The sequence below is a fragment of the Haemaphysalis longicornis genome, unplaced genomic scaffold (assembly GCF_048455015.1).
Source record: "Haemaphysalis longicornis isolate Haplotype H1 unplaced genomic scaffold, Haemaphysalis longicornis Haplotype H1 scaffold_9, whole genome shotgun sequence".
NCBI lineage: Eukaryota > Metazoa > Arthropoda > Arachnida > Ixodida > Ixodidae > Haemaphysalis > Haemaphysalis longicornis.
Genome location: NW_027526460.1, coordinates 18,835,481 through 18,859,124, shown reverse-complemented (window position 1 = coordinate 18,859,124; position 23,644 = coordinate 18,835,481). Strand labels below are relative to the sequence as shown.

The following is a 23,644-nucleotide window of genomic DNA, read 5'->3' as shown; positions in this document are numbered from 1 at the left end:
TTGTGCTCCTGAGCGCCAGGTCATGGGTTCCAGCACCGGCCGGGGCGGCTTTGTGTTTGATGGTGGCGGGACGCAAATACGCCTGTGTTTGCTTTAGGTCGGCCACTCTCCGCTGCTAGTGTGGGTGCAGTAAACGTAGAAAAAAAAAATCGTGACTGCTTTCTTCCCAGAAAAAGTGTGCCGAACACAGCAATATGATTACAGGTGTTAGAGGAGTGAGCTCTCGCGCATACACGCGCACCCACGCCTTCCTCAAATAGGTCCTAACTGGCGGGTGACGAGGGAAAGGGGGGGGGGGGGGTGTGGACGTGACGCTATTACCATTCTTGTGGAGAGGGATGATGACTCATCACTCCGATCGTTATTCCATGGGATGACACGGGATTGTTTATCATAATGAGAGGGACCACAATCCCACGTTCCCAAAGGGGACCATGAAATGTCATTATAATTACTGTCTAGTCATCATCCGTCGCCGTTTCTCAGTCGCTCTCCTGCCGTGACCCTACACTGTTCGTGACGAGGAGTTGGTTCCTACTCATTACTGGGCGCCTCTCTTAGGTTCAAAGCGGTTCACCCAAGGGCATGCTGATGACTCCGATGATGATGGAAATGCCATGACCTACATACGTATACGAATGAATTTATATCGAAGTATGGAGGCTCCATGTGTCCCTACGAAACGCTAAACACGGTCTCGTGAAAGTCAGCTTCGCTGTTATACACAAACGCATTGCTAGAGCATTGCAGCACGCGTTTCTTTCTTTTTTAACAGCGGAGCTGTTGTAGCTGGCCGTGATGTGTGATGCGTAACGCGTATCACAAAGAGTACGTCACAAGAAACGCAATGAGAATGCATACTTTCAATGCGACATTAAAGCACCTGGCCACGTCGGGAAAGTTAAGAACGCAGCATTCAAACTATTTTCTAACTCGCACAAAATGCAAAGTTGGCGCCTCTGTTCATTTAGATCGCGCATCCTCCCCTGTCTTCGTCTTATTGTTTTTTTTTTAGTTCAGACGCGTTTAGGTTTCGTATAAGATGCCGGAAGTAACGCAGCGGTTACACAAGAGCTGTTGTGTCACACACGCAACCGTGCTCTGCACACCTACGAGCCTGTTGTCGTGACATGTTCTTATCCGGACAATCCAGATCGGCCAGCTCGTCAACACGGGTCAAAGCGTTTGTCTTCGGACAAGTTGTCATCCCAGAGGCACTCTTCTAACAGCCCCCGGCGCTGGGAGATAGCCGCTCTCATTGTAACGAGCACGCACCTCTCGCCAGCTGGCAGACGAAAGGAAGCAGCTCGTGAGGGGGAAAAGTCCTTTGTCTGCGAGCAGTGGCGTCGCGTATCATTCGTGCAATGCAACTACAAGAGACGAAGTCACGAAAGAGATACGTCAGCCGCAGGTCTTCTTACAGGGAAGACGAGCTGTTGCGTTCTGAAGGACGTACGGATGGCATGTCGATTGTCGGGCACCTTTATAGATGATTATCCTTGTCACTGTTTCAGCAAAACAAAGAAATTGGCGCGTTTTGCTTTTGATTTTTGCCAAACACGTTGTTTTCCTTTACGCATGTTTACATTCAAATGTGTGAACCTCCTTTTTGAAAAGGAAAAGAAATTCAATACCCCCGTAGGTGAACCTGTACGGATACCAAGCAATGCTATACAACTTTTCCAAAAGCTTTCCACCCAAGAAAAAAAAAATCGGCGCAGAACAGCAGCACTCCGATGAGGCAATTGATTGATTGATTGATTGATTGATTGATTGATTGATTGATTGATTGATTGATTGATTGATTGATTGATTGATTGATTGATTGATTGATTGATTGATTGATTGATTGTGGGGTTGCTTGATGCGCTGAAGATACTTCCGGGCTACGAGGCGCGCCGCAGTAGAGGGCTCCGTATTAATTTCGATTAGCTGGGGATCTTTAACGTGCGCCGAAATCTCGACACACTGCTGTTTTCGCTTTTCCCATCCATCGTTGAAGTAATGGGAGAATGGCAAAACTGGCGCCATCCTTTAAGGGCAACCTATTCGTATGTTCCCGCACCTTTTAAGAATACCCGTTGCGTTTCCAATTGAGTTGCCTTGTGTGGAAATACCCTTGGGCTATACGTTGAGCCGACCTATGAAAAGGGTGAATTAGGTACCTTAATTAATGGTATCCCGTCTCGAGCCTATACTTTTTCGGACAGAGTTACATTTTTCTACAATGGTCTATCAGGGTAGTGTTGCAAGGTCTACTGATATTTCCATAGATCGACCGATTTCTGTGAAAATCTACTGATTCTCTAATATAAGAAAAAAAACTACAAAGAGTAAAGCAATGCTGGTTAACTGTAGGTGTGGTAACGAACGACTGCCAAAGCATTGTCGCAAGCATTATCACTGATGTTTTTGGAGGAGATCCCTGAATATTAGTCGTGGAGACCCAGTTCTGAATTTTCCAATCCGTCACTATTTGTGTTTTCTTTGCTTAGTTTGCCCTTGCTCAAATGTAGCGGCGGTAAGAATCTTTAGAAGCATCGGCGCTCTCAAGGAGAAGCAGCGAAGTAACCTGAACATAAGCTATATTCGCCGGAATCCTTCATACTAGACGCATGGCTCACCAATCGACATGTTTCTCTTGTCAAGTCGGAAAGCGTTTAGAGATAATGGAAAGCTTAATCTGCGCCCAGTCTCAAATCACAACAGGAATACCGCAAAAACCTAACAATAATTCCTGTCGTACGACAAAAGGCTTTATTGTGACCACAGAAGTCCTGTCGTTACGACAAAGCCATCTGTTGTTACGACACACATTTCTGTCGTAACGACAAAGTCAATTTTCTCAACGACAAACATTTCTGTAGTCATAACAGAACTGCCATTTACGCTACTCTTCACAATGGGCATTACCAATCAAACCATGTGCAACTACTGATGGAACATCAGGATAACGACAAGACAGGAATTTGGTGCGACGGAACATCAAAACCAGGACAGGAATACGACACACAACAGAGCATCAGAATAACGATACGGCAAGAATATGACAAGACGACAGTACGACACGCGAAAATACAACAAACTACAGAAATTTTTGTTGTCGTCGTTTTCGGCTGGACGATGAAGTCTAAAAGAGAGGGCTTCTGATAAGCAAAAGCTCCGTAACTTCGCTATTGTTTCCCGGTTTAGATCTGATGCGGGACTTCAAACGCTCAACCTCGCGAGTAGGGGCAACGCTGCTTAGTCCCTAAACCCTGTGGGACCCAACAAACTATCCAGCCGAGGGAACAATTGGCGAAGATGTCATTGCTATTGCGAAGCGACATCACTTCGTCTGCGGTACCAGCCTTCCTAAGCTGGTATCGCACGTCCTAGCTTGCCGATCGCTGTTCGACATCGAATTGTAAGCGGTCAACTGTTTGCGGTGCTAACTGTCCCAGTGCACGCAAAACAGTTTGCACTCCCTTTCAGATGCGCTCCGGTAATTTAGCGCCCTACAGCAGCAGATTCTTTCCTTTTTGTGAGACGGATGCAACCGTACAGCTCAAACAAATGACAGAGCGAGGAAAGGCGCGCGATGTGCCGGAAGTAGGGCTGACGTCACGTAGACGTATCCGTGACGTTAAACCGGAGTTTTCTGGTCACAGTGCAAACTACTGACACGCCTCTGTTCGCGTGCCCAGAATTGACATGTACCTTTCCGTACTTCTGTAAACTATCGATGTCACTGTCCGTGCGCCCGTAAACGGTTTACCTTTAGCTTTTTCTGCCCCCCCCCCCCCCCCTCACCCGTTTCCCCATAATGTAAAAGAAGCCAGTTTTTCGCAGTGCCCCTGGGATTCTGCGAATTAGCGGCAGTTTTGACGGTGTGAAATGCATTGGTAATTTTTCAAAGATTCCTCAAGCAAAGGCTCAAATCACCCGAACACCAAAGTCGCGCACACAAAGTCGCGAAAACCAAAGGCGCTGCGCTGCTGAGCACGAGGTCGCGGGTTCGATTCCCGGCCGCAGCGGCCGCTTTTCTGATGGAGGCGAAAAACAAAAACGCCCGTGTGCACGAGATTTCGGCGCACGTTAAAGATCCCCAGGTGGTCAAAATTAATCAGGAGCCCTGCACCACGGCGCGACTCATCGCCTGCGTTGCGTCGGCGCGTTAAACCCTACAATCAATCAAATCAAGATCTTGAGAACGGCAACGGAAGTTTCCGCTGTGCTTCATCACCGCGGCCAGATGTTTCATCACCGTAGTCGGATGCGATTCATTACCGCCGCCGGATCATGGCACGAGCCGTTTCCGTGATTTCTTTGGGGGGCTTAATGTGCTTGTAAATTACTGCACCGACGACAAACAAACTACGTGAGCAAAGGCAGACGATATGACGCATTCATAGCAATCTCCTTTCAAAACGCGCGCGCTCGTTGTCATCCCGGTCCGTTGACTAAGCGGAGTGATACCGTGCATGAGCGATAGCCGTTCCTAACTTGTTCCCGGGTAGACATCCCTATGGCAGTGCGAACGCAGCGCCACTGCAGCCAATGCAGCCGCCGGCTCTGCTCAACGTCACTAGCTCGGCTGACGTCACCCCTCTCTACACACACTTGGTCTTTCTCTGTTGTTCTGTCTGAGTGTGTATGCGGATCGACGGCGGAAATATTACCGGACATACCCCATCTGTCGCAATAACAATTACTGTGTGCCTGAGAACTAGGTAAACCTGCTTGATGAAGATGCGACACATACAAAACACGCTGCGATATGACAAATTTTGAAATTTTTATACCTCCGCAAAGCCAGAAACCATCGCTTTAAGGGACGCTGCAACACTTTCGATAAGCGCTTTCATTCTTTCCTTCGCGTCTGGAAGCACTGCGAAGGCTATGGGTATATCCAACACGGAGCGGCACTGAGTGAGTGAAAAGACTTTATTTGATCATCCGGCGGACGACTACGCTATCCCCACGAGGGGAGGGTCATCGCGCGATGCGGCCACACATCATCTCGGCGTGGTGTCCTTCACACGGCGAGCAGCCCTCACTACTCCCGCCTTCTGGCTCCCGCGCCTGCCCCTGTGCTGGGGTGGTAGCGAGCACCTGGCGCTTTCGCTCGGGTGCTGCTTTTCGAGGGCAGCCGAAATCCACTGGACGGCCCGTGTCTGTTGTTCCCGTTGGTCGCTTCCCGCAGCGGCCGCAAGCCACGGCGGGATCGTCGTCACTGTCCGTGCCTCCCTCGTTTTTCGTTCACAGTACCACAAAATGTGGGCCGCAGTAGCCCTTTCCGATTCACACGCGCGACACAAGTCACTTACATATACGCTAGAGCACACGTGTTTCATGAGCACCGGTGTGGGTAGCGACCCAGTCTGCAGTTGCCGGAACGTCACCGCCTCGCTTCGGGTCAGGCCCGGGTGAGGCGTGATTTGCTTCCGTTTCTGGTTTGCTTTCGTGGCTTTCATTTTAAAGTGGCTATCAAACGCGTTCATCTCTGCAACCGAAGGAAACCGGCCAAAAGCCGATACACCGCTTTAATGACGTAATTTCGGCGCTAGAACAAGTCCAAGGCCGGGAAAGAGAGAAAAATATTTTGAGCAAGTTTCCAAGTTGTTTGATAGAGCAGTAATTTGTGGCGGAGGTACCTTGCGACCCACTAATCTAAGTACTGGGTGTGTTGGTTGACCACCTTCTGCAAGCATTTAAGATTTCGAAAAAAGTTGAACGAAGTGTTGCAGGGTCCCGCTAATAGAAAATAGCACCAGATAAAGGGGATGCGGCTGAGCCTAGTTGGCGCAATCCCAACAGCACACGCACGCAATTAATTCTATCAGTTTATGTTTTGAATCATCAGCAAACTCGCAATCACTGGTCGTAGGGATGTACGGAACTGGGCCAGGTGGGATGAAACTAAACATGACGAAATCTCCTCCTTTAGAAACAATAATCGGCAGAACCGAAGAAGCTTCGACTCGTGAGGCAGAGGTTGTTTCGTTGATGAGTAACAAGGCCCTTGTGTGTGCAACTCTTTCTGAGCTGTTTCTCTACCCTGCTAAGTGCGATTGTAATTCTTAACTCTGTCAGTCTTGTTTCACCGGTTTTGGTAAGACTATAGCAAGATTAGTAACATTAGTAAGAAGATTAGCAGCAAGTTCAGTGGGATTGTTTTGCCAGTAGTAGTAGGAACACACAATGCTGTTTACAAGTGTAGGAACTTTAAAGTTTCTATGAACGCGAAGGAAATACAAACTTCAGCAGAATCCACCTGCAATGACTGTCGATGCTATACCATCAGTATTATTAACTGGCCGTACGACAGATGTGGGTTGATGAACTAAATTTACTACACTCCCTCCACCTCCCACGAGATCTTTAGTCTCGTTTTTTACGGGCTATTTTAATGTTCCGAAGTTCGAGAAAGTACGCCATGGCGGAAGAGGTTAGAGCAGCTCGAAATGACGCCCGTCGTAACCGACGTTGGGGGGAAGCGGCTATGGATGAAGCTGCGGCAGCGACATGGCGAAAGCAACGTGATAGTTCAACAGCAGGTCAACAGAAGGTCCAACTACGCTTTCACCCTCACATTCTTAAAAAAGTTCTAAGAATTTCCCTTAATTCGCCGGATAGGCGGTAGAAACTACCCAAACTGGGGCTGTTCGAGCTGACAGCTCGAGACAGCGCCTTTTAAAGACGATAGACTTTCTTGGGCTACTTAAACGCAGAAATTTTGGTCTTTCTGTATGTCTGTTTATCTGTCTGTCTTGAAAAAATAAATTTATTATAAAAAAATCCTGGTATCAATGATACAACGTAACAACCAGAAACAATTACACAAGTGCAGCGCCTGTTGCTACAAAACTAATAGAGCGCAAAGGCTACCAGTTACAGACACGTACAGAAACACATAAAAAGTGTCAAGTTGGTTGTAGACAAAAGATTAACATTCAAACAATTTAAAGTTGCATACAACTAAAAGATTAGCATGCCGGGGAAAAAAGGATACAACAACATTCGTTTCAAGAATGCAGCTAGAACTGTGCACAGGCCGAAAATGAGGGCCCGAGCCCAGCCCGGGCCCGGTGCTTATCGCAGTAGGCCCGGCCCGAGCCGACGAAGAAGGCCGACGGGACGGCCCGGCCCGGCCCGAGACCTTAACTTTATAGCCCGGGCCCGGCCCGGCTCGGCTGCGGGTTTCCAACCCAAATACTGTAGGCACGTTTGGAAGCGAAAACTACCTAAAGGCGGTAAAATGCATCGTAAGGGAAATGATAACAGGCATAACCAACAATAAACGGGCAAAACAACCCCAATTAAACATAAAAATCATGCACATATCCCTACTGCAGCTGTCCTTCGCTCAGCTACATACAAAAGAATTGAAATCGACATAAAGGGGACCGAACCGCCCAACCTAAAAAAAAAAAAAAAGATGAACCAAAAACCCCCCATCCACGGACAAATTCGTGGTAATATTGAAAAATATTCTAGAAAAGTAGCCGAAACCGAAATGGCCCAAACCACTGACAAGTAAAAAAAAAAAAAAGAGCTGGAGCTCACCTAAAGGGAACAAAACCACCCGGCATTTTGTGCAGAATTTCATAATGTTCCATAAATGAATTAAAACAAGCAATTAAAAATACAATGGCACCTTGGGCATTTGAACCTGATTCTTGCGATTGCTATACCAGAAATGGAACCTGTATGCCAGGGGACGAGCCGGTTCGTGTTTGTTTAAACAGGGTGTCTACCTGCTTTGTTGTTTCGTCCGTATACGTTTCCTTTTCTCACGAGTATATAGGGCTGTCGGACTCGGTCCCTTCTTTTTATAGAGACGCAAAGTACACGCGTGCATTTATGCACCTTTTATCGTTGCCGCTTCACTATGTTCTATACCGACTCATATCGCTTATCTATAAAGTTTCAATCATATTAAGTGTTACAGTTTAGGCGGCTTTTGGCGAATTTAAACCACCCTACTCTCCTGTTGCGTTTTTCCTTTCGTCTTCGTCTGCCGGCCACGACGCCCGAAGGCACAGGCCACCTGCAACCACCAGCTACGCTCGCCAAGATGTTTTCCCGCCGAAACAAAGAGCAAAACTAAAGTTGAATTGTCACCTCAGTCTTTGACAGCATCACTTTTGTTGGCTCAGAGAAGGAAACGCAACTCTGAATAGGGCACTGCTACAGAAAACAGATGGAGGCGCAGGTTTCTCCAGCAGTGTTTGCAGTTCAAAGTGTTCCATCTTGAAAATTTGTTTTCGCCCGAACTTAGAGGCGGAAACTAGTCACGCTGAATTGTAATTCGTTGTACTTCCCTAGGCGGTGTGTTGCTGAGTCGCTTGTGTTGCTCAGTTCATCCCAAGACATGCAGTTGCAGATCTCTCACACTTACCGGCTTGCCATACGCCCACATGTGCCTCAGGGCCTAACGATAAGTCCCGTGGAATGTAAAAAAATCCCACTATGGTTCAGTCGATGCAGATCAAAAGTGGAGCAGCGCAGGGCGAGATGTTCCATGTTTACTTCACGCACGGTGTGACAAAGGGTACTTGTGCGGGGGGCAGTGGTACAATGCCCTTCTTCCGGTCAGCAAGCTCTGCCGTTTATGGCGGATATGAGGGGTAGTGGCCGTGCCGTGGGTAGTCCTTTGTTGAAAACAAAACTGAAACGACGTGCAACGGTAATAGCCGGCGATGATGATTGTCCTTGTGGTCAGAGGACAGGAAATGAACGAAATTAGTAGAAGGGCTTTCTGTTTCAGCTACGCCGATGCCGTCTGTCGCGATGTGTCCGCATCTGGTAATTGCGTAAATACATCTCATCTTCAATGCAACAATGCGCTCCTCATGATTTGGCAGTCGAAGGGGGCGTGAGAAGACGTCGCGTCTTCATTTATCCTGGAGAGAGATAATAAATTTGTTCTGTAGTGCAGAGCAATAAGGAGACGAGCGTCGCCAAGGCGGCGGTCCTTTTTCCTTCGAAGGGCAGTAGAGAGCAGTGCTGGCGATTCGGCGCTGGAGTCTTACTGTTGGCCGCACGGCTCGTGGTTCGTGCATCGCGGCTCGTGACAGTAGGCGCGAGCACGTGACAGTCATGCGGTGCACTGCTGCGGCGGCGCGAGCCCCCTCGCCAGCCGACAATAATTGAAATGGTAGTAGCTGGTGAGTGATCGAAAATTTCATTTTTTATATCTTGTAAACTTGCACAACAGCAATTAAAATCGAAATTCGAATAATAAATTTGGTTATAATGATTATCGAGCAAGAAATAAAAAAACGCCAGAGATAAAAGTACTATCATCATTATAAGAGGTTACCTACAAAAAAAAGAAAATGCTGTGGAATTCAAATTTGGCGCCCTTCGAAGACCGCCTCATAGTCTCTACAATGGCAGAAAGAGGGCGCCAGGAGTCCACTAGAAGTAGGAGTTCCTGTATAAACATCCCCCTCGCGAGGGGCACGATCAAATGCAGAGCATTTCCGGGGGCGCACGACGTTAAGTAGTTTGCGTTACGGTAATGTTATTGCACTTGTGGCAACTGCTGACGAGAGAGCGCTCGTCAGCAGTAATTTGAATGAGTCCACGATATAAGGCGCGTTCATAGCGTCCCGTTCTGTGTCGGCTTTGTGGCGCAGTCGGTAGAGCACCATGCACATTGCGTTCCGCCCGCAGGGTCGAGGGATCGAAACCTGGCGCCGGAATAGTGTAGGGGGAGGTGTGCGGACAAGGACGGTGCGGACTACGACGGGACAACGCGGGTGACATCGTGAGTTACTGAAATGCTCTGCATTTAAGAGAAACCTGACCCGTGCTTTTACCGCGTCAGCAACATGTAGTTCCTGTGGTATCATAGAAAACCTAAGTATTGCTTCACTGTGCTGGGCCAGCCCGGGCCGTCGGGACGGCCCGGCCCGTTCGAAGCATTTACATTTCGGCCCCAGTCCGGCCCGGGCCCGGGGGAAAAGTAATTAGGGTGGCCCGAGCCCGGCCCGCGGGCCGGGCCGGGCCGGGCCTGGGCTTTCGGGTAAGCCCGAGACCGTGCACACCTCTAAATGCAGCAATACACAGAACAAGGTTGTTGTTAATGTCACAACGAGTACTGTAGCGCACTAACACACAATTCTAACACCAAAATCAATTGTTACAATGAAAACCCGTAAGGACACAGGTCTGGAAAACTGGCATGAATAATGACCCTTTTGTTCGAAACCTCAATAAACCGGGTAGACTAATGTCGCAGAAACTCTTCCTCACCCAACAGGGCCAACTCGCCTTCCAGAAAGGTCACGAGGTGTCTGAAAAAGGAAAGCAAGGGCCACTGCATACGTAGCCTGCGCTTCTGTGCAACGGCCCTGCAGCGATTGCGCCGTAGTATATAATCGCCAATTACTACGAATAGTTTGCCTAGGGGTGTGCCAGGGCACTGTTACCTCAGTTGATACCGTGCAAGCCCCAAACTTCGAGCGGCACGGTGTATGATGCGCCAAAAGCAACACGCAACAGTGCAGCTTGAGAAAGTGTGTGCCGTGGATTCTGGTTGACCGCAATTGGGACAGGAAGAGTTCTGTGTTACTCCCCAGCCAAATAATCTGTCTTTTGTGGGAAGAATTCGCCACGCTTTTTGCCACTGGATGTTTTTGGCGTCCTCTGGCAGCCTACCCGAAGTCAGTCGTAACCAGGGGAAATATGGTGGATCCACACGCCTGCCCGACCTCGCAGTAACTATTTTTTTCACACAACCTGGCAGTTTGTACATTCACAAAATCGAGAATTCAGCCAGCCAGCCAAACTGAAACAGAAGCTGCACGATAGGTTCATATACCCACAGTCAAACCTAAACGTCTAAGTCTGGTGGCAATGTTCATACTTGTCAACATTGCTGAACAAAAACAATAATACATTACGCAAATATGAGGCAAAAATCAATACATAAGCGATATTTGCAGCGTTTCATTATAAAAAAATTCATTGTTGCTTGATTTTAACGATAGCAAATTCTACATCCCCTGATTGATTGATTGATTGATTGATTGATTGATTGATTGATTGATTGATTGATTGATTGATTGATTGATTGATTGATTGATTGATTGATTGATTGATTGATTGATTGATTAAACTTTATTCAAGACAGCAAGCGCGATATTAGGGCGTCCGCCCGGGGAGAGGCGTCCTCAGTCCAGGATGCCTTGGAGGTGACCCGCTCTCCGTCGCCTGCTGTTGCCCACGCTACTATAGCCCCTGGCAGCATTTTAGGAATCAAACGCCAATAGTTACAAAAGGCTCTACTAGATACGTTGCACATTCCGCTTGGAATGCACATGGACAACGGCAACGTGGTTCTATGAACGTTGAAGTAGGGCGCCTCGATTCAGGCGCGTCTCCACCGAACGGCAACGCTGGCATCGAGGCACCCGCCCGGGTGCAGTGGAACGCAATAAATTTAAATTGACTTGAGCAAACCTTTAGCGTGTTTATCTTGGGAGGATCGCTACAGGAGAGGAACAGCATGAGGGGTGAGCGGGAAAGCGAAGAAAGGCATTTACTTGGCATATATGGACGCAATACTATCGTGTTTCGTCAACATTTGCAACGAAAGGAGCGGATACGCAGCCAATTTTTTCTTTATATTTTCTGCTGTAAGTTTACCTCGTCTATCTTCATCGCCGGTTTTTACAGAAAAGCTGCCTATGGCTAGGATCCAGTAGATCGTATCCAGCAACCCAGCGATGTAGACAAGAATGGCACATGAGCGCAGCGCCACGTTGCGACGCCCAGTCTAATCCCGATATCGTAAAACTGTGCACCACACCTTCAGCATACGGAAAAACTCGTACAAAATTTTAAAAGGGCTTAGAGGCGTCATATATTATTATAGGCCGGCCTATGTGTCTCCTGAAATATTGTCTTTCTAGCAATGCCTTTGTGTTTAGACGTGAAGCCCAATTTAAGAAATCACTGTGAGCTTGGTTTTAGATGCGACTGCATCTCATTCACTCGCCTTGTCCCTCCATACGGTGTTGTCAGTCCACACCCCTTCCCCTACACTATAAAAAAAATGATAGTTAGCAGCGCCCGGTTTCGATCCCACGACCCTGTGGGCGGAACGCGAGGTACATGGTGCTCTTCCCACTGCGCCACAAAACCGAGACATAATCAAATGCTACGAACGCGCCTTATATCCTTGACTCATTCAAACTACGTCAAGATGCTACTGATACAACGCATGATGGGGCAATGATTAACACTTGCAATAAAAGAAAAGAAGCTCCCACTTACAGCAACAATGATGGAGTAAAGGTCGTTGCGACAGCGAAGCCCCAAGCATACCACTTAGAGAGATTGACCAAGATTGGCCAATAAAACATACTAATAATAATCCTAAAACATAATAATCATACGCGTTCCCGACACGTTTCACGCGATTTCAGAATCAATCCAACGGAAACACCAAGTGAACCCCACGATGCGTCGCATCTACACAGGGTTCCCCTCGCGGGGAGGTGGGCGCAACTTTTGTAAGTTGGCTTTCCACAGTAATCGTTGCACAGTGAAGCGCGTCCATCTTCGGAGGGAGTATCATTTCAGAGAGTGGCTCTTACTCTTCTTTTATTGTAGCTATCCGAAGAAAATTATACGACAATTAGCCGGTAAGACTAATCTAACATTACACCTAGTTTTATTTACTTTTTCAAAATTACACAGTTAACAGTGAAGTTGTAAATATTGTGGGATTTTCGTCTGCTGTCAATGCATGGGCTTCTACGGGAGGGAAAGCGACAGCCCCATGTTGTCCGCTGGAACAAAACTCTGGTTCGTCAAAGTTTCATTCAGGTAACTAACCAGGAAGTATGCTCAATCGCAAATTACAAGCAAACGTGTTTTGCTTCATGCACCCCTCGGAGTACGTACGACCTGGTCAAAACAGATTGTCGCTCACATTGAGACTCGGCATCACAGCTTTGCTGGTCATCCTTCTTCACAGAGTGGAAGGGCCCTCTATTTGTTATTTGTTTTCCTGAAAAACAAGTGTAATATGTAGTTTCAAAAAAAGGGCTCATAGTCCCGGTAATGCACTCACGTTCAGTTGCCTGAAAAACGCTATGGTTTCACTTGTGCTAAACAATGTTTATATATGTAGAGCCGTGCCAGCAGTTGTAGTAGTTTGGAACTGTCTTGTGCATGTTATGGCAGAAATTATTTTTGAGACGGCAGAAGGTTCTTTGAAAACGGCTCTAACCTTAAAGACGCTCCAAAATAAAACGACACAGGAAAAATAATCCGGCGCCCAAAATCCTTCTTGGGTTCACCAAGATATGCTTCGCGTATAAACTAAATTAAATACCTATTTGCATTATCACTTTTAAACAGCCTGTATTTTAGGAGGACAGCGTGATTAACAGTACACGAAAACCCGAATATTTGCAGTACGTCGGAATATTCCTCCGAAAACGAAAATTTGAAAATAATAAATACGGAAATATAGAGTCGATTATGAATTCAATAGCGCGAAAAAGTCGATCCGTATTCGTAATTTCGAACACTTGGACAGCACTGCCAACAACACTTCCTTTTTTGCACTCGGTGTGCCCTAAGATATATATGAACTCCCGCATTCTCCACGCTGAAAGCCCGCAGCGCCGTCTGTGTGAGGATAAGAGAAAGTCCCGTTACTTTCCCGTTAAGCGTCCCCGCTCGGCCGGCAGGTGGAAGTAGGTTACCGAGAACTCAGCTGTTTGGAAAACCGGTAGGCGCCTTCCCTCCGCTGGTACACTCTCCGCTGTCAAAGAAAGCGTTGCACTTGTGCTTTCACTCGCTAGAGGCCCTTGCTAGGAGTAGCTAGACCAACTCCCAGAGGTTTTAAATCCTCCCTCCTTTTTTTTGGCACCACTTATTAACGCGCGCTGCTCAGAGCAAAACGCAGACCTGTCGAAGGGCGAGCACGTTGCCATGAGGAGTTGAACGCAGTCCACTGAGCGCTCGCATAGTTAGACTATGCGATGGACTACCATTCATCATTGAGGGTGAACAAAATTGTCTGAAAACTTTGCCTTCTTTTATTGCTATATTAGAGGAATTTTTAAGGCAAAGTTTGCCATGGCTAGTTTTCCTATCTTATAACTGGAGCAAAGCGGTTCCATGAAGGTCCCGCTTAAGGAGTTTTATAAAATTGGAGGTCTTAAGCGCTGTAGCGCTATCGGGCCCCGTTCGCACAGCATTATCAGTAGCTTTCCACGTTCTCGAGTCACACAATGACGTGATAGTCATGACGCAACACTCCTTTATTTGTACGGCGCCCGCGATCGGTGAGAACTTACCGCCCCTTCTCGCACGCCATCTGTTTGGGCAGCGCCTTACGATCCCGGGGGTTTCAGCGGGAACCGTAAGGTGGTGCTTTGGAATTCATTGCTCACACCGATTTTTCGTTCAACGACACCGGCTTTTCTGCGACATGGGCATCCTTAAAGCTACGCTTTAAAATGCTTCGCACTCTGCGAACAAAGAAAAGAGTGAGTTTTGCTCCAATTTTGCCCGTCTCATGCACTTCCACTTTAACATTTGTAGGTACCGTGAGTTCAGGAGGAGTGTCTGGGGTGTTGCTGTATGCGTTGGGAGGTAGATGCGATTTTATTTTTGAATGTTCTATACCATATAAAATCCACGTGTAAAACGAATGCCACACCTTTGGGGTACCCCAGTTGGAGACCATCCCTAGCCATTCTCTGGATTCTCATACTCACGCCAAGATGCAAATAAACAAAGATTCAATATGTTAGGAATGCAAAAATCACTCACAGGCAAATTTGTAGAACCTTATCTGAAGGTTCCATTTCAGATCTACCATCATATTCTCTCTAAATGCCTGTAAAGCAGCCCCGAAAATCCCCCAAATACTTCTATAATTCGGAAACATATTTCGCCTTTCAACACCAACCGTAAACGTTGTCAAACATTACTATAAGACATGCGAATTAAAGCCCCCGCCTCTAAATTGTACTTGTTCTTGGCCGAAACTTCTGAGTACATTACGGACCCGCCGCGGTGGCTCAGTGGCTAAGGCGTTGTGCTGCTGAGTACAAGGTCGCGGGTTCGATTCCCGGCCGCGGCGGCCGCTTTTCTGATGGAGGCGAAAAGCAAAAACGCCCGTGTGTACGAGATTTCGGCGCACGTTAAAGATCCCCAGGGGGTCAAAATTAATCCGTAGCCCTTCACTACGGCGCGCCTCATCGCCTGCGTTGCGTCGGAGCGTTGAACCCTACCATCAACCTGAGTATATTACGGGCTTTTAACAGATGAGCATGATTCCAAAAGGCGGGCGTTAGATCGCGCCGTAATGCGCACATGTTCAAATGGGAGGTTCCCGTTTGAACCCATTCCCATTTCGCCCTTCCCGCTTGTTCCGTCTCGTTTCAACCCGGCGCAAAACGACCTTCCCGTTTCGTCCTTTCCCACTTGGCCCGTTCCCGTTTGAACCCATTACCATTTCAACCTTCCCGTTCCTTCCTTCCCATTTCAACCCGTGGCGAAAGAACCTTCCCGTTTCGTATTTTCCTATTTAGTCCGTTCCCGGAATAACGTACCCAGTTTATGAAACGTTATAAAAACATTTTCATTGTGTTTTTCATTTGGTTACAATTCAAGTCATACCAATTAATTATTTTAATCTTTTAAATTAACAAAGCCTAACCAACAAATTAACAATTAACAAATTAACAAACAAATCTTTAAATTAACACACCAATTAAAAAAATTAACAACAAATTAACAAATCAAAAACACGTCGCTTATGAAAACGAAAACAGCAAAATACCTAAATGCACTTAACTAAATGTATTTAGGCCGCGAGGGTCGCCCTGCGCCTGCCCTCGTTTGCACTTGTTTGGTCGACTGACTCGTCTCTAGCTTCTTTAGATCCACCCCCAAAACACCAGGCCCTTAAGTTTTATTACATTAAAACGACGCCATCATGGCCGTGTCCCGAAAGAGTGTGAGGAGGAGCTACTAACACACACGATCAACCAAAGGTTTATACACAAACATATATTTTATCCACACTCTAGAGCTAACTTTAACTCAAGCTTCAAGATATTCCTCAAAGGACGAGTAAATAACCAATTAAAACAAATATTTGAAATCCCCCCCTCCAGAAAAGACAACAAATGTTAGAAGTGAACTAAATAAATCAAAACTATCTGATACTCCGTTACCAAAAATGATAAAATCAAAAAGCCCAGAAAAGCGCCGCGGAAGCACAAATAAAAAATCGCAAAAACACCCCCACTTTGAAAGAAATCGTATTTGTCGGACTATCACATTTAATCGTTATAATAGCGCAAGTGTACATCAATGTCGAAAAGAAACAGACGAGAACTATAAAAGATAAAAAGATGTAATAAAATAACCCTATGTATCTGGGTACATCTGTCACATCTGGCTATAAAAAATCGTAGTCATGAGAAGCGGCGAAAATTATAAACTTAGCTTTGCGTTTTATTGATTCTGTTTATTCCCGTCCCTCTAGTGTACTCAATTTGCATAATAGAGCAAACCTCATAAACTTAAGCAGCGCAGCGTCGTCTCTAGCCTGATTTTTTTTTTACTACAGAAACTTAAAATTGTCGCGGGAATACTACCTCCAAGGGCCTTTCAGACGTTTAGCGGGAAGACATCATAGTAAGAATATTAGGCAGCCAATCAGCTAAATTACTATTCGAGAGTTCTCTGTTTCCTCGTGCGATTTCTTACTGGAATAAGTTAACTGAACGAACAAGAACTCGGTATCATTAGAAGAATTTTCCCCACGTATTGGAAATGTGTGTTCTGGTTGAATCGTGGTGTTTTAAAATTGGAACACATTACGAATGCATATCGTTGTTCGGACCCCTTTGCGTTCGGACCTCTTTGCGTCTATTACATATTTATGTCTTTTACTTATTTGTGTTGGGCGTTTTTAAACTACGCCAACCAATACTGATGTGTTTTATGTTCACTCCTGCATGAGCCCGACCAGGCCGTAAAGTATCGGTAAATAAATAAAAATATCTGCCCATTACTCACGCAGGAAAGGCATTAGTAGCCAATTCTCAGATTTATGCACATGTTTTTGCTTTTTTAAAGTCTCTCCTACAGACATCTTTGATCTATAGATCTCTCGAAACCGAAGACAAAGCTACGCTCGAAACAATGAGCATACGAGTGGCTAATAAATAAATTTCTGCCGCACGTACGAACACCAACTGCAGAAAAATCCAATGCGTGCATTACTCAAGATATTGGGTATCTTTCTAGTACACTTTCGCCGCTATAAATTTTGTGTCAAAAGGGCAGTATCGGCCTAAGGCATTCAGAAACTTTTATCGGCCGGAAATATCGGTCGATTCCGGAAAATTTCCTGCATACAAGTTTTCAGTGCATGGCCCGTTGCTTGTAAGCACATTTTGTAGAACAGTTTCGAAGACGGTAACACATATTTTCAGAAATACAAATGGGTTGGAACGATGCGGTCTCAAATGAGAAGGGCGCTTTGGGAGCGGGTTGTAACGGGAAGGGTGTTTTGGGAACGGGCTGAAACAGGAAGCGCCCAAGCGGGAAGGTCGTTTCGGGAACGGGCGCACACGGGACGGGTCAAGCGGGAAGGGCGTTTCGGGAATAGGTTCAAACGGGAAGGGGTCAAACGGGAATGGGTTCTTTCGGGCTACACCCGTTCAAATCAGTAATTTAGAGTCAGTAAACTGATATCCTTGTCATATTTTACGTCTTCTGGAATAATCTGACTTACCGGGTAGTTGTCGGTGTACCTACTGCTCTCGTAGTCCCCGGAGAATCGTGTTCTTTGCGTCTTTTTCCAGAAGCCAACAAACGATCGAGTACTCGCTCAGAGTTTCTCTGGTACAGTACCCTCAAAAAATAGAGCCGAGCCAGCATAAGCTGATAACCTGAACCCTAGGAGAGCGTTTTCCTTTCTCGAGTCGCCCTTGTTACGTCCTCCACATCCGTTTCTAGAATTCACGGTGGTGACTCTTAAAAGGCGACAGTAAACTGACATAAAACCTCAACGCCACAATCTCCCGGCCAGGCACATTAAGGACGTTCCTATGTAGAGGAACTCGGAGCCATTAACCATAAGCGGGGTTTTTTTAAAGACGATAATCTTTGTTGGGCCACCTAAAGCGACAAAATTATGGTCTGTCTGTCTGTCTGTCTGTCTGTCTGTCTGTCTGTCTGTCTGTCTGTCTGTCTGTCTGTCTGTCTGTCTGTCTGTCTGTCTGTCTGTCTGTCTGTCTGTCTGTCTGTCTGTCTGTCTGTCTGTCTGTCTGTCTGTCTGTCTGTCTGTCTGTCTGTCTGTCTGTCTGTCTGTCTGTCTGTCTGTCTGTCTGTCTGTCTGTCTGTCTGTCTGTCTGTCTGTCTGTCTGTCTGTCTGTCTGTCTGTCTGTCTGTCTGTCTGTCTGTCTGTCTGTCTGTCTGTCTGTCTGTCTGTCTGTCTGTCTGTCTGTCTGTCTGTCTGTCTGTCTGTCGACTAAAGTGCCCTGTCAAGAGTCCAACGAATTCTGTACAATAAGTATATATAAGCAATAACCCTGCAAGCCACTAAAACTGGCGCACGGAATCCCTCGTAGGTGTCAACATTGTCCAGCACCAAAAAAAACATTACACGTATTTGCGATAAAACGCAAGACATAACTCGGAGTAGCTGCGTGCTTTTAATTTAAATACGCGTGCTATCGGTTTTTCCGAGAACGAATTAAAGAAGAGGTTACAGAGGGCGTCGAAGACAGGCTAAATAAAAGCGAACACAGAAATAAAGCATAACGGCCCGTGCTGTTTCATGAACAATAGAAACGAAAGTTTCCAACATATTGCAAGATAACAGGACGGACGCGGGAATATTGAATTCAATTGAGCAAACATCTATTGAGTTTATCGCGAGAGGACCGAGTAAGGAGAGAATTGTGTGAGGGGAAAGAAATGAGGAGGGGTTCCAAGGAGGTAGGGGCAGGGGGAACAGAAGACTGCGTCTTTTGACGGCTTTGAAGCAAACCTCGCAGATACGCAGCCATTTTTTTAATTGTTACGATATACTTGATACCAGCAGAGTCCTTCAATGCTTTACATTGAAGGACTCTGATACCAGTAAATGAACGCCTTTTGTCCGAAGCGTTCGTATCATCCGGAGTTATATACAGTGGAACACTGCATGTACTTAACCTTACACAAGCTCGTGGGCCGGGCCCGGCCATGTGGAGTGGTGTTTTGGGATCCCAGGGCTTGTCCTGGCTTGTTGTGGTCTTGAAGCTTCCATGGGCTGAATCGCGACGGGTCTGAGTCAGGCCTCAAGTATTCCATTGTCATCGTATACGCTCGTGTAATCGACCTATAGGTAAATTACACAGGGAGCCTATTGTGCAGAGAGAGACATTCCGCGCGCCGGTATACCGACGCACAAGAAACGAATAAAACCAGAGAACTTGGCAAACAGCATCAACCGGCTAGCTCACAAACTATGTATTCAGATTAGGCACAGAGGTTAGAAAATAGCGCGCTAATACTTTAACCAGCAACACAACGCAGGTAGTGTTGCCCCTTTAATCGAGTCACTGCTGTCGGCTCTTATAACATGGGTACTATAAACGGACAGACAAGAGACCTATAGAAACCAAATAGATGCGCACGAGCACATAGTTGTGTTCTATTTTGACCAATGCAAGCCGGTATTTTTTTTCGTGCAGTGCAGTTTTTCGTGTGTTTATTGTTAGGCTTTGAAATCGCGTCCTCAGGCGCACGCACCGGTCGATCAGACACATGCATTTGAGCCTGGTAAGACCTGAACGCACAAAGACTTAAAGCTAAGAGCGGTACAGGCCAGGCCAGACTAAGGAATCTTCTGCGTCGCTGTGCTGGGTGTGGCAGTTTTCTAACCTATGTACTATCACATAACACCAGTCATTACCGCGAATACGCTTCCGTGAACAAACGAAAACACCAACGAAGCATTTCCATCAATTTTTTTTCATGTTCACTTTACCTATAATCCGAGGCGAGCCCTTTGCCTTGACCGTAGCGTCTTTGTTTCCAACCCCATGGGCGTTTTTAATGTCATGGCACACTGACGTCATGTCACACACGCTGAAGGATTGGCAGCCGTCATTCGCTTTCACTGCATGCTTAACTGCTTCCAGCATTTCGATGAAGGCAGCACACATGCCCAGTAATAAACCGTGTTAAAGGATAATGCCAGGTCTATCTACACGTGGGTGCGAGAAAAAAAGATGGCGCAGCTTGCAGTAGTGGTGCAAGGATGGAGAAACAGCAGAGCTGGCGGCCGCTCTCCCTTCGTCGGAGACCCGGCTACGTCGGCTGCGTTGGCTCCGGATACGTTGGAGCCAACGCTACGAATAACCGGAAGGAAATAATGCTGTGCGCCCAGAATGTGACGATACCTCTATCGGACAGACCCCGCTTTCATAACGCGAGGGACCCAGGTTCGGTTCCGACAACGGGAAGCGGTTTTTTTCTTTCATATTGGTGGTTTTCTGTTCGCGTTGGACAAATGACTTCCGGTTTAGATAGCCCCGCTGTTAAAAAGGAGTTTGAAGCTGCTGTGGTGTGCGAGCACTACGCTACTGGTAAGATTCCGACCGTGGTGGCTGTCTTTTTATGGAGGCATACAAACAAAAACTCCCGCCTATACGACGTTTCGGCGCTCGTTAAAGATCCCCAGGCAGTAGAAATTAATCTGTAGCCCTCGACTACGCCGTGCCGAATATTAAACTTTTGCGTGTAAAAACCACATTTTAATTTCAGTGAAAGATTGCAATTGCAAAGAAATATAACTGATCGAGTATTTTCTTTTTGCTTTCGGAACACTTATAGGTAGAAACAACTTGAAAGATTAAATAATTTGAATTAATTAATATTTATGTCACTCTTGCAGGTTGCGCATGTTTAGGAGTCCAATCTCTACACCACAACCTGCCTTGCATGACTGTCGCGGCTGCGAAATAAGCACAAAATATTAGCGTCTGAATTGTAATTTTGCAATGAGGATTTCGCTTCTGTACCTATTTAGCAAAATAGTCCTGCGCAGTTTTTGTGCAACCATATCGACAAAAAGCAGGAGGCGCCTAAATATTTGGTACCCCCTTCCCTTAGATAGAACGAAGTGTTTTCGGTGAAAGAGCTTTCGCTAATTCATTAAGAGTAATCACGAACAGAACCATTATCCTTGATGCTTTTTAGACTAACATAGCGAAAAGGAAATAACAGGCTAAGGCTGTTTTTTTTTCCCGTTGTGGGCCCCGCCCTTCGTTTTTGAACAAGCTCATCATGCTTGAGCGCTCGATATATTATTCTAACTTTTCGACAGTGTACTGAACCTTTCAAGCACAGAAATACCGCGCTCCTCCTCACAAAGTCAACATTTGTCACGCGCATGGCGCCACTAAACCACGATCCAATGAAAGCGTGCTGCAAACCCACAGGGCAAAATGGTCCACCGCAGACTTCCAGTCCTCGCGTTAAAACCTAAAACTACTCTTTCTTTTTCTCTCAGCATTCAGACCTCGTCGCAACCCTCGGTAACAAGAAAAAAATTCTCAAAACGTTGTTGCAGGTCTAACTTCCTTTCTCGTTTTGCTGTCCAATTTTTGAAAAGCTTTTATCCTGCATTAACGTTCGCTTCACGTTCGTGCTCCGCCAGTGGCAGAAATAACACAAAAAAAATGAAGGAATGGGAACGTGAAGCCCAGGATGTTGCAGAATGGCCGCAAACCATAACGCCCGTTGTGATATGTACAAGACTCACGCGTGTCTTTGCATCACAAACTAGTCTGCCAGGTACAGGCGTCAGGCAAGAACTAGTAGTTGGTTTTGCAGATCTAGTGCCGACTATTCCAGCTTGGCGTGCTTTTGCATCGCTTGTACCAAAACGCACCCGACGCAACGTGATTTTCTTTATTTCTGATAAAAAAGGGGCAAAGGCGAGATACAGGAAAGTTTCAAACAAAGTTCATTCATTAAAAATGGCCCCAACTATCCAAAGATTTGCTCCCGTCGAAACAGCTTTTGCGTTAAGCCAACGGGATCCCACATCCGTGACCTCATTATGAAAGCTCATAATGAAAGTACTAAAACAAAGTTCGTATGGAGTCTGTTCTCCCGCCATGCCCACAAGTGACTGTCCTGAAAAGGCAGCAGTGAAGTTTTCCGTTTTGCGAAAGGTGTAAAAGCAAACTGAAGCGCCAAGACATTCACGCTAGACTTTGCTGATGTGTATATGCGACCGTATTGATTCCCATGTTCTGAACGTTCATTTTTGCATGTTGTTGCATGTTGGGGCAGACGTAAAGCTGCGAATTCAAACCAGGGGGAAGTAAAGACAGGAAGACTTTAGTGAAGAAGTGTCGGTTTAATAACGCACAAACATTCTAGTTCATGGCAGGATCTTTAGGACCGGACAAACGGGCCGCTTAATTATACTGCCGCGTATTGAACAAGGGATTGTTTTATACGCTTTTTCATATCTGTTCGTGAATGCTATCCAAGCAACTAAATTAGCGATGACAACCTGTGAATGATATTACGGAAGCCACCCCTTGGACTTTGCAGTGCAAGCATGACCTTGCCAAAGGCCGAGGTCACCGAAAGGCCTCGTTGACCCTTTCGGAACACAGTTTCACAAACTGTTGTATACGCGTTTTTTTAATGCTAATCGACAAGGATCGGGAGTTGGAAAGCGGCAGCTAAGGGCAGGAAATACGTGAAGTAATAATTTATTTTAAATTTCTCGGGTCGGAAGGGCGCTGCCTGTATTGCAGACAACTGAAGAATCTACAATTTACTTCTGGATCTTTCCTTTGAACAACTTCATTAAAATAAATTATTTGGCTTCCAGCATGTATTGGATTCTTGGGTACTACCACTCCATGGATATAATCACGTTCTCACGCACTCACGCATACAAATAAGGTAACAGGAGGTTTCAGACAAAGGAGTCGGACGTGTTGGCCGTTGGCGGAGCGACGGGCTGGGTGCAGCAGGGAGTGCTGCTTCATTTCTCGGACGCCGTGTTCTCGTGTTCCTCTACGGGCACAATGATGGCCCTGTGTCCCGGCGGGACCGTGATGGTCCTAGACGGCCTCTGGGGCTGCGGCGGAAGCAGCACGGACACGGGCACGTAAGATGTGGCCGCCGACGCCGCAGCTGCCGATGCCGCGGCCGACGACGCTGCGCTGCTCGATGGTCCTCGGGACGGGAAGGGCAGCCTGGCGGAAGACCTGCGTTGTGAAGGGAAAGTACGCAGAAGATAGTCATTATTACATCATACTGCTGTCACGCCAGCCGAGAAACAAAACGGAATCGGTAAAACACGAAAGTAAAATGTGCAGCAAAATCTGCACCTGAGCATGATTTGCGGGTCGGCGGCTGTCTTGTGGGTGCGCTTGGCGAGCGACGTCCTGCTGGTGGGTCGCTTCGGCAAAGGTTTACTGGCGTCATTTCCGGGATGGATATGACGTCAGCGAAATCTTGGTGTATCCCAGCATAAAACACTTTCGTGTTAAAAAAACCGCCGAGTCTGTACACAAAGCAGCCGCGTCGGCGGATTGCCTCGAAAGCGCGTCATCCCTATTTCATATTTGCCGCGCTTTCGAGGCGC

The 23,644-nt window shown here is 46.7% G+C and overlaps 2 protein-coding genes across 2 annotated transcripts in view; one reads left to right on the top strand and one right to left on the bottom strand.

The window, feature by feature from the left end:
- LOC144152252 (uncharacterized) overlaps nt 1-23,644 on the top strand; it is a 253,626-nt gene that overhangs the window by 115,573 nt on the left and 114,409 nt on the right. The window lies entirely within an intron of this gene.
- The window catches only part of LOC144152253 (uncharacterized), a 30,243-nt gene continuing 29,000 nt past the window's right edge, over nt 22,402-23,644 (bottom strand). Inside the window, exon 3 of the mRNA XM_077683487.1 lies at nt 22,402-23,264. Within this exon, the coding sequence (XP_077539613.1) occupies nt 23,039-23,264 (226 nt within the window). The 3' untranslated portion in view covers nt 22,402-23,038. The remainder of the gene's footprint in view (nt 23,265-23,644) is intronic.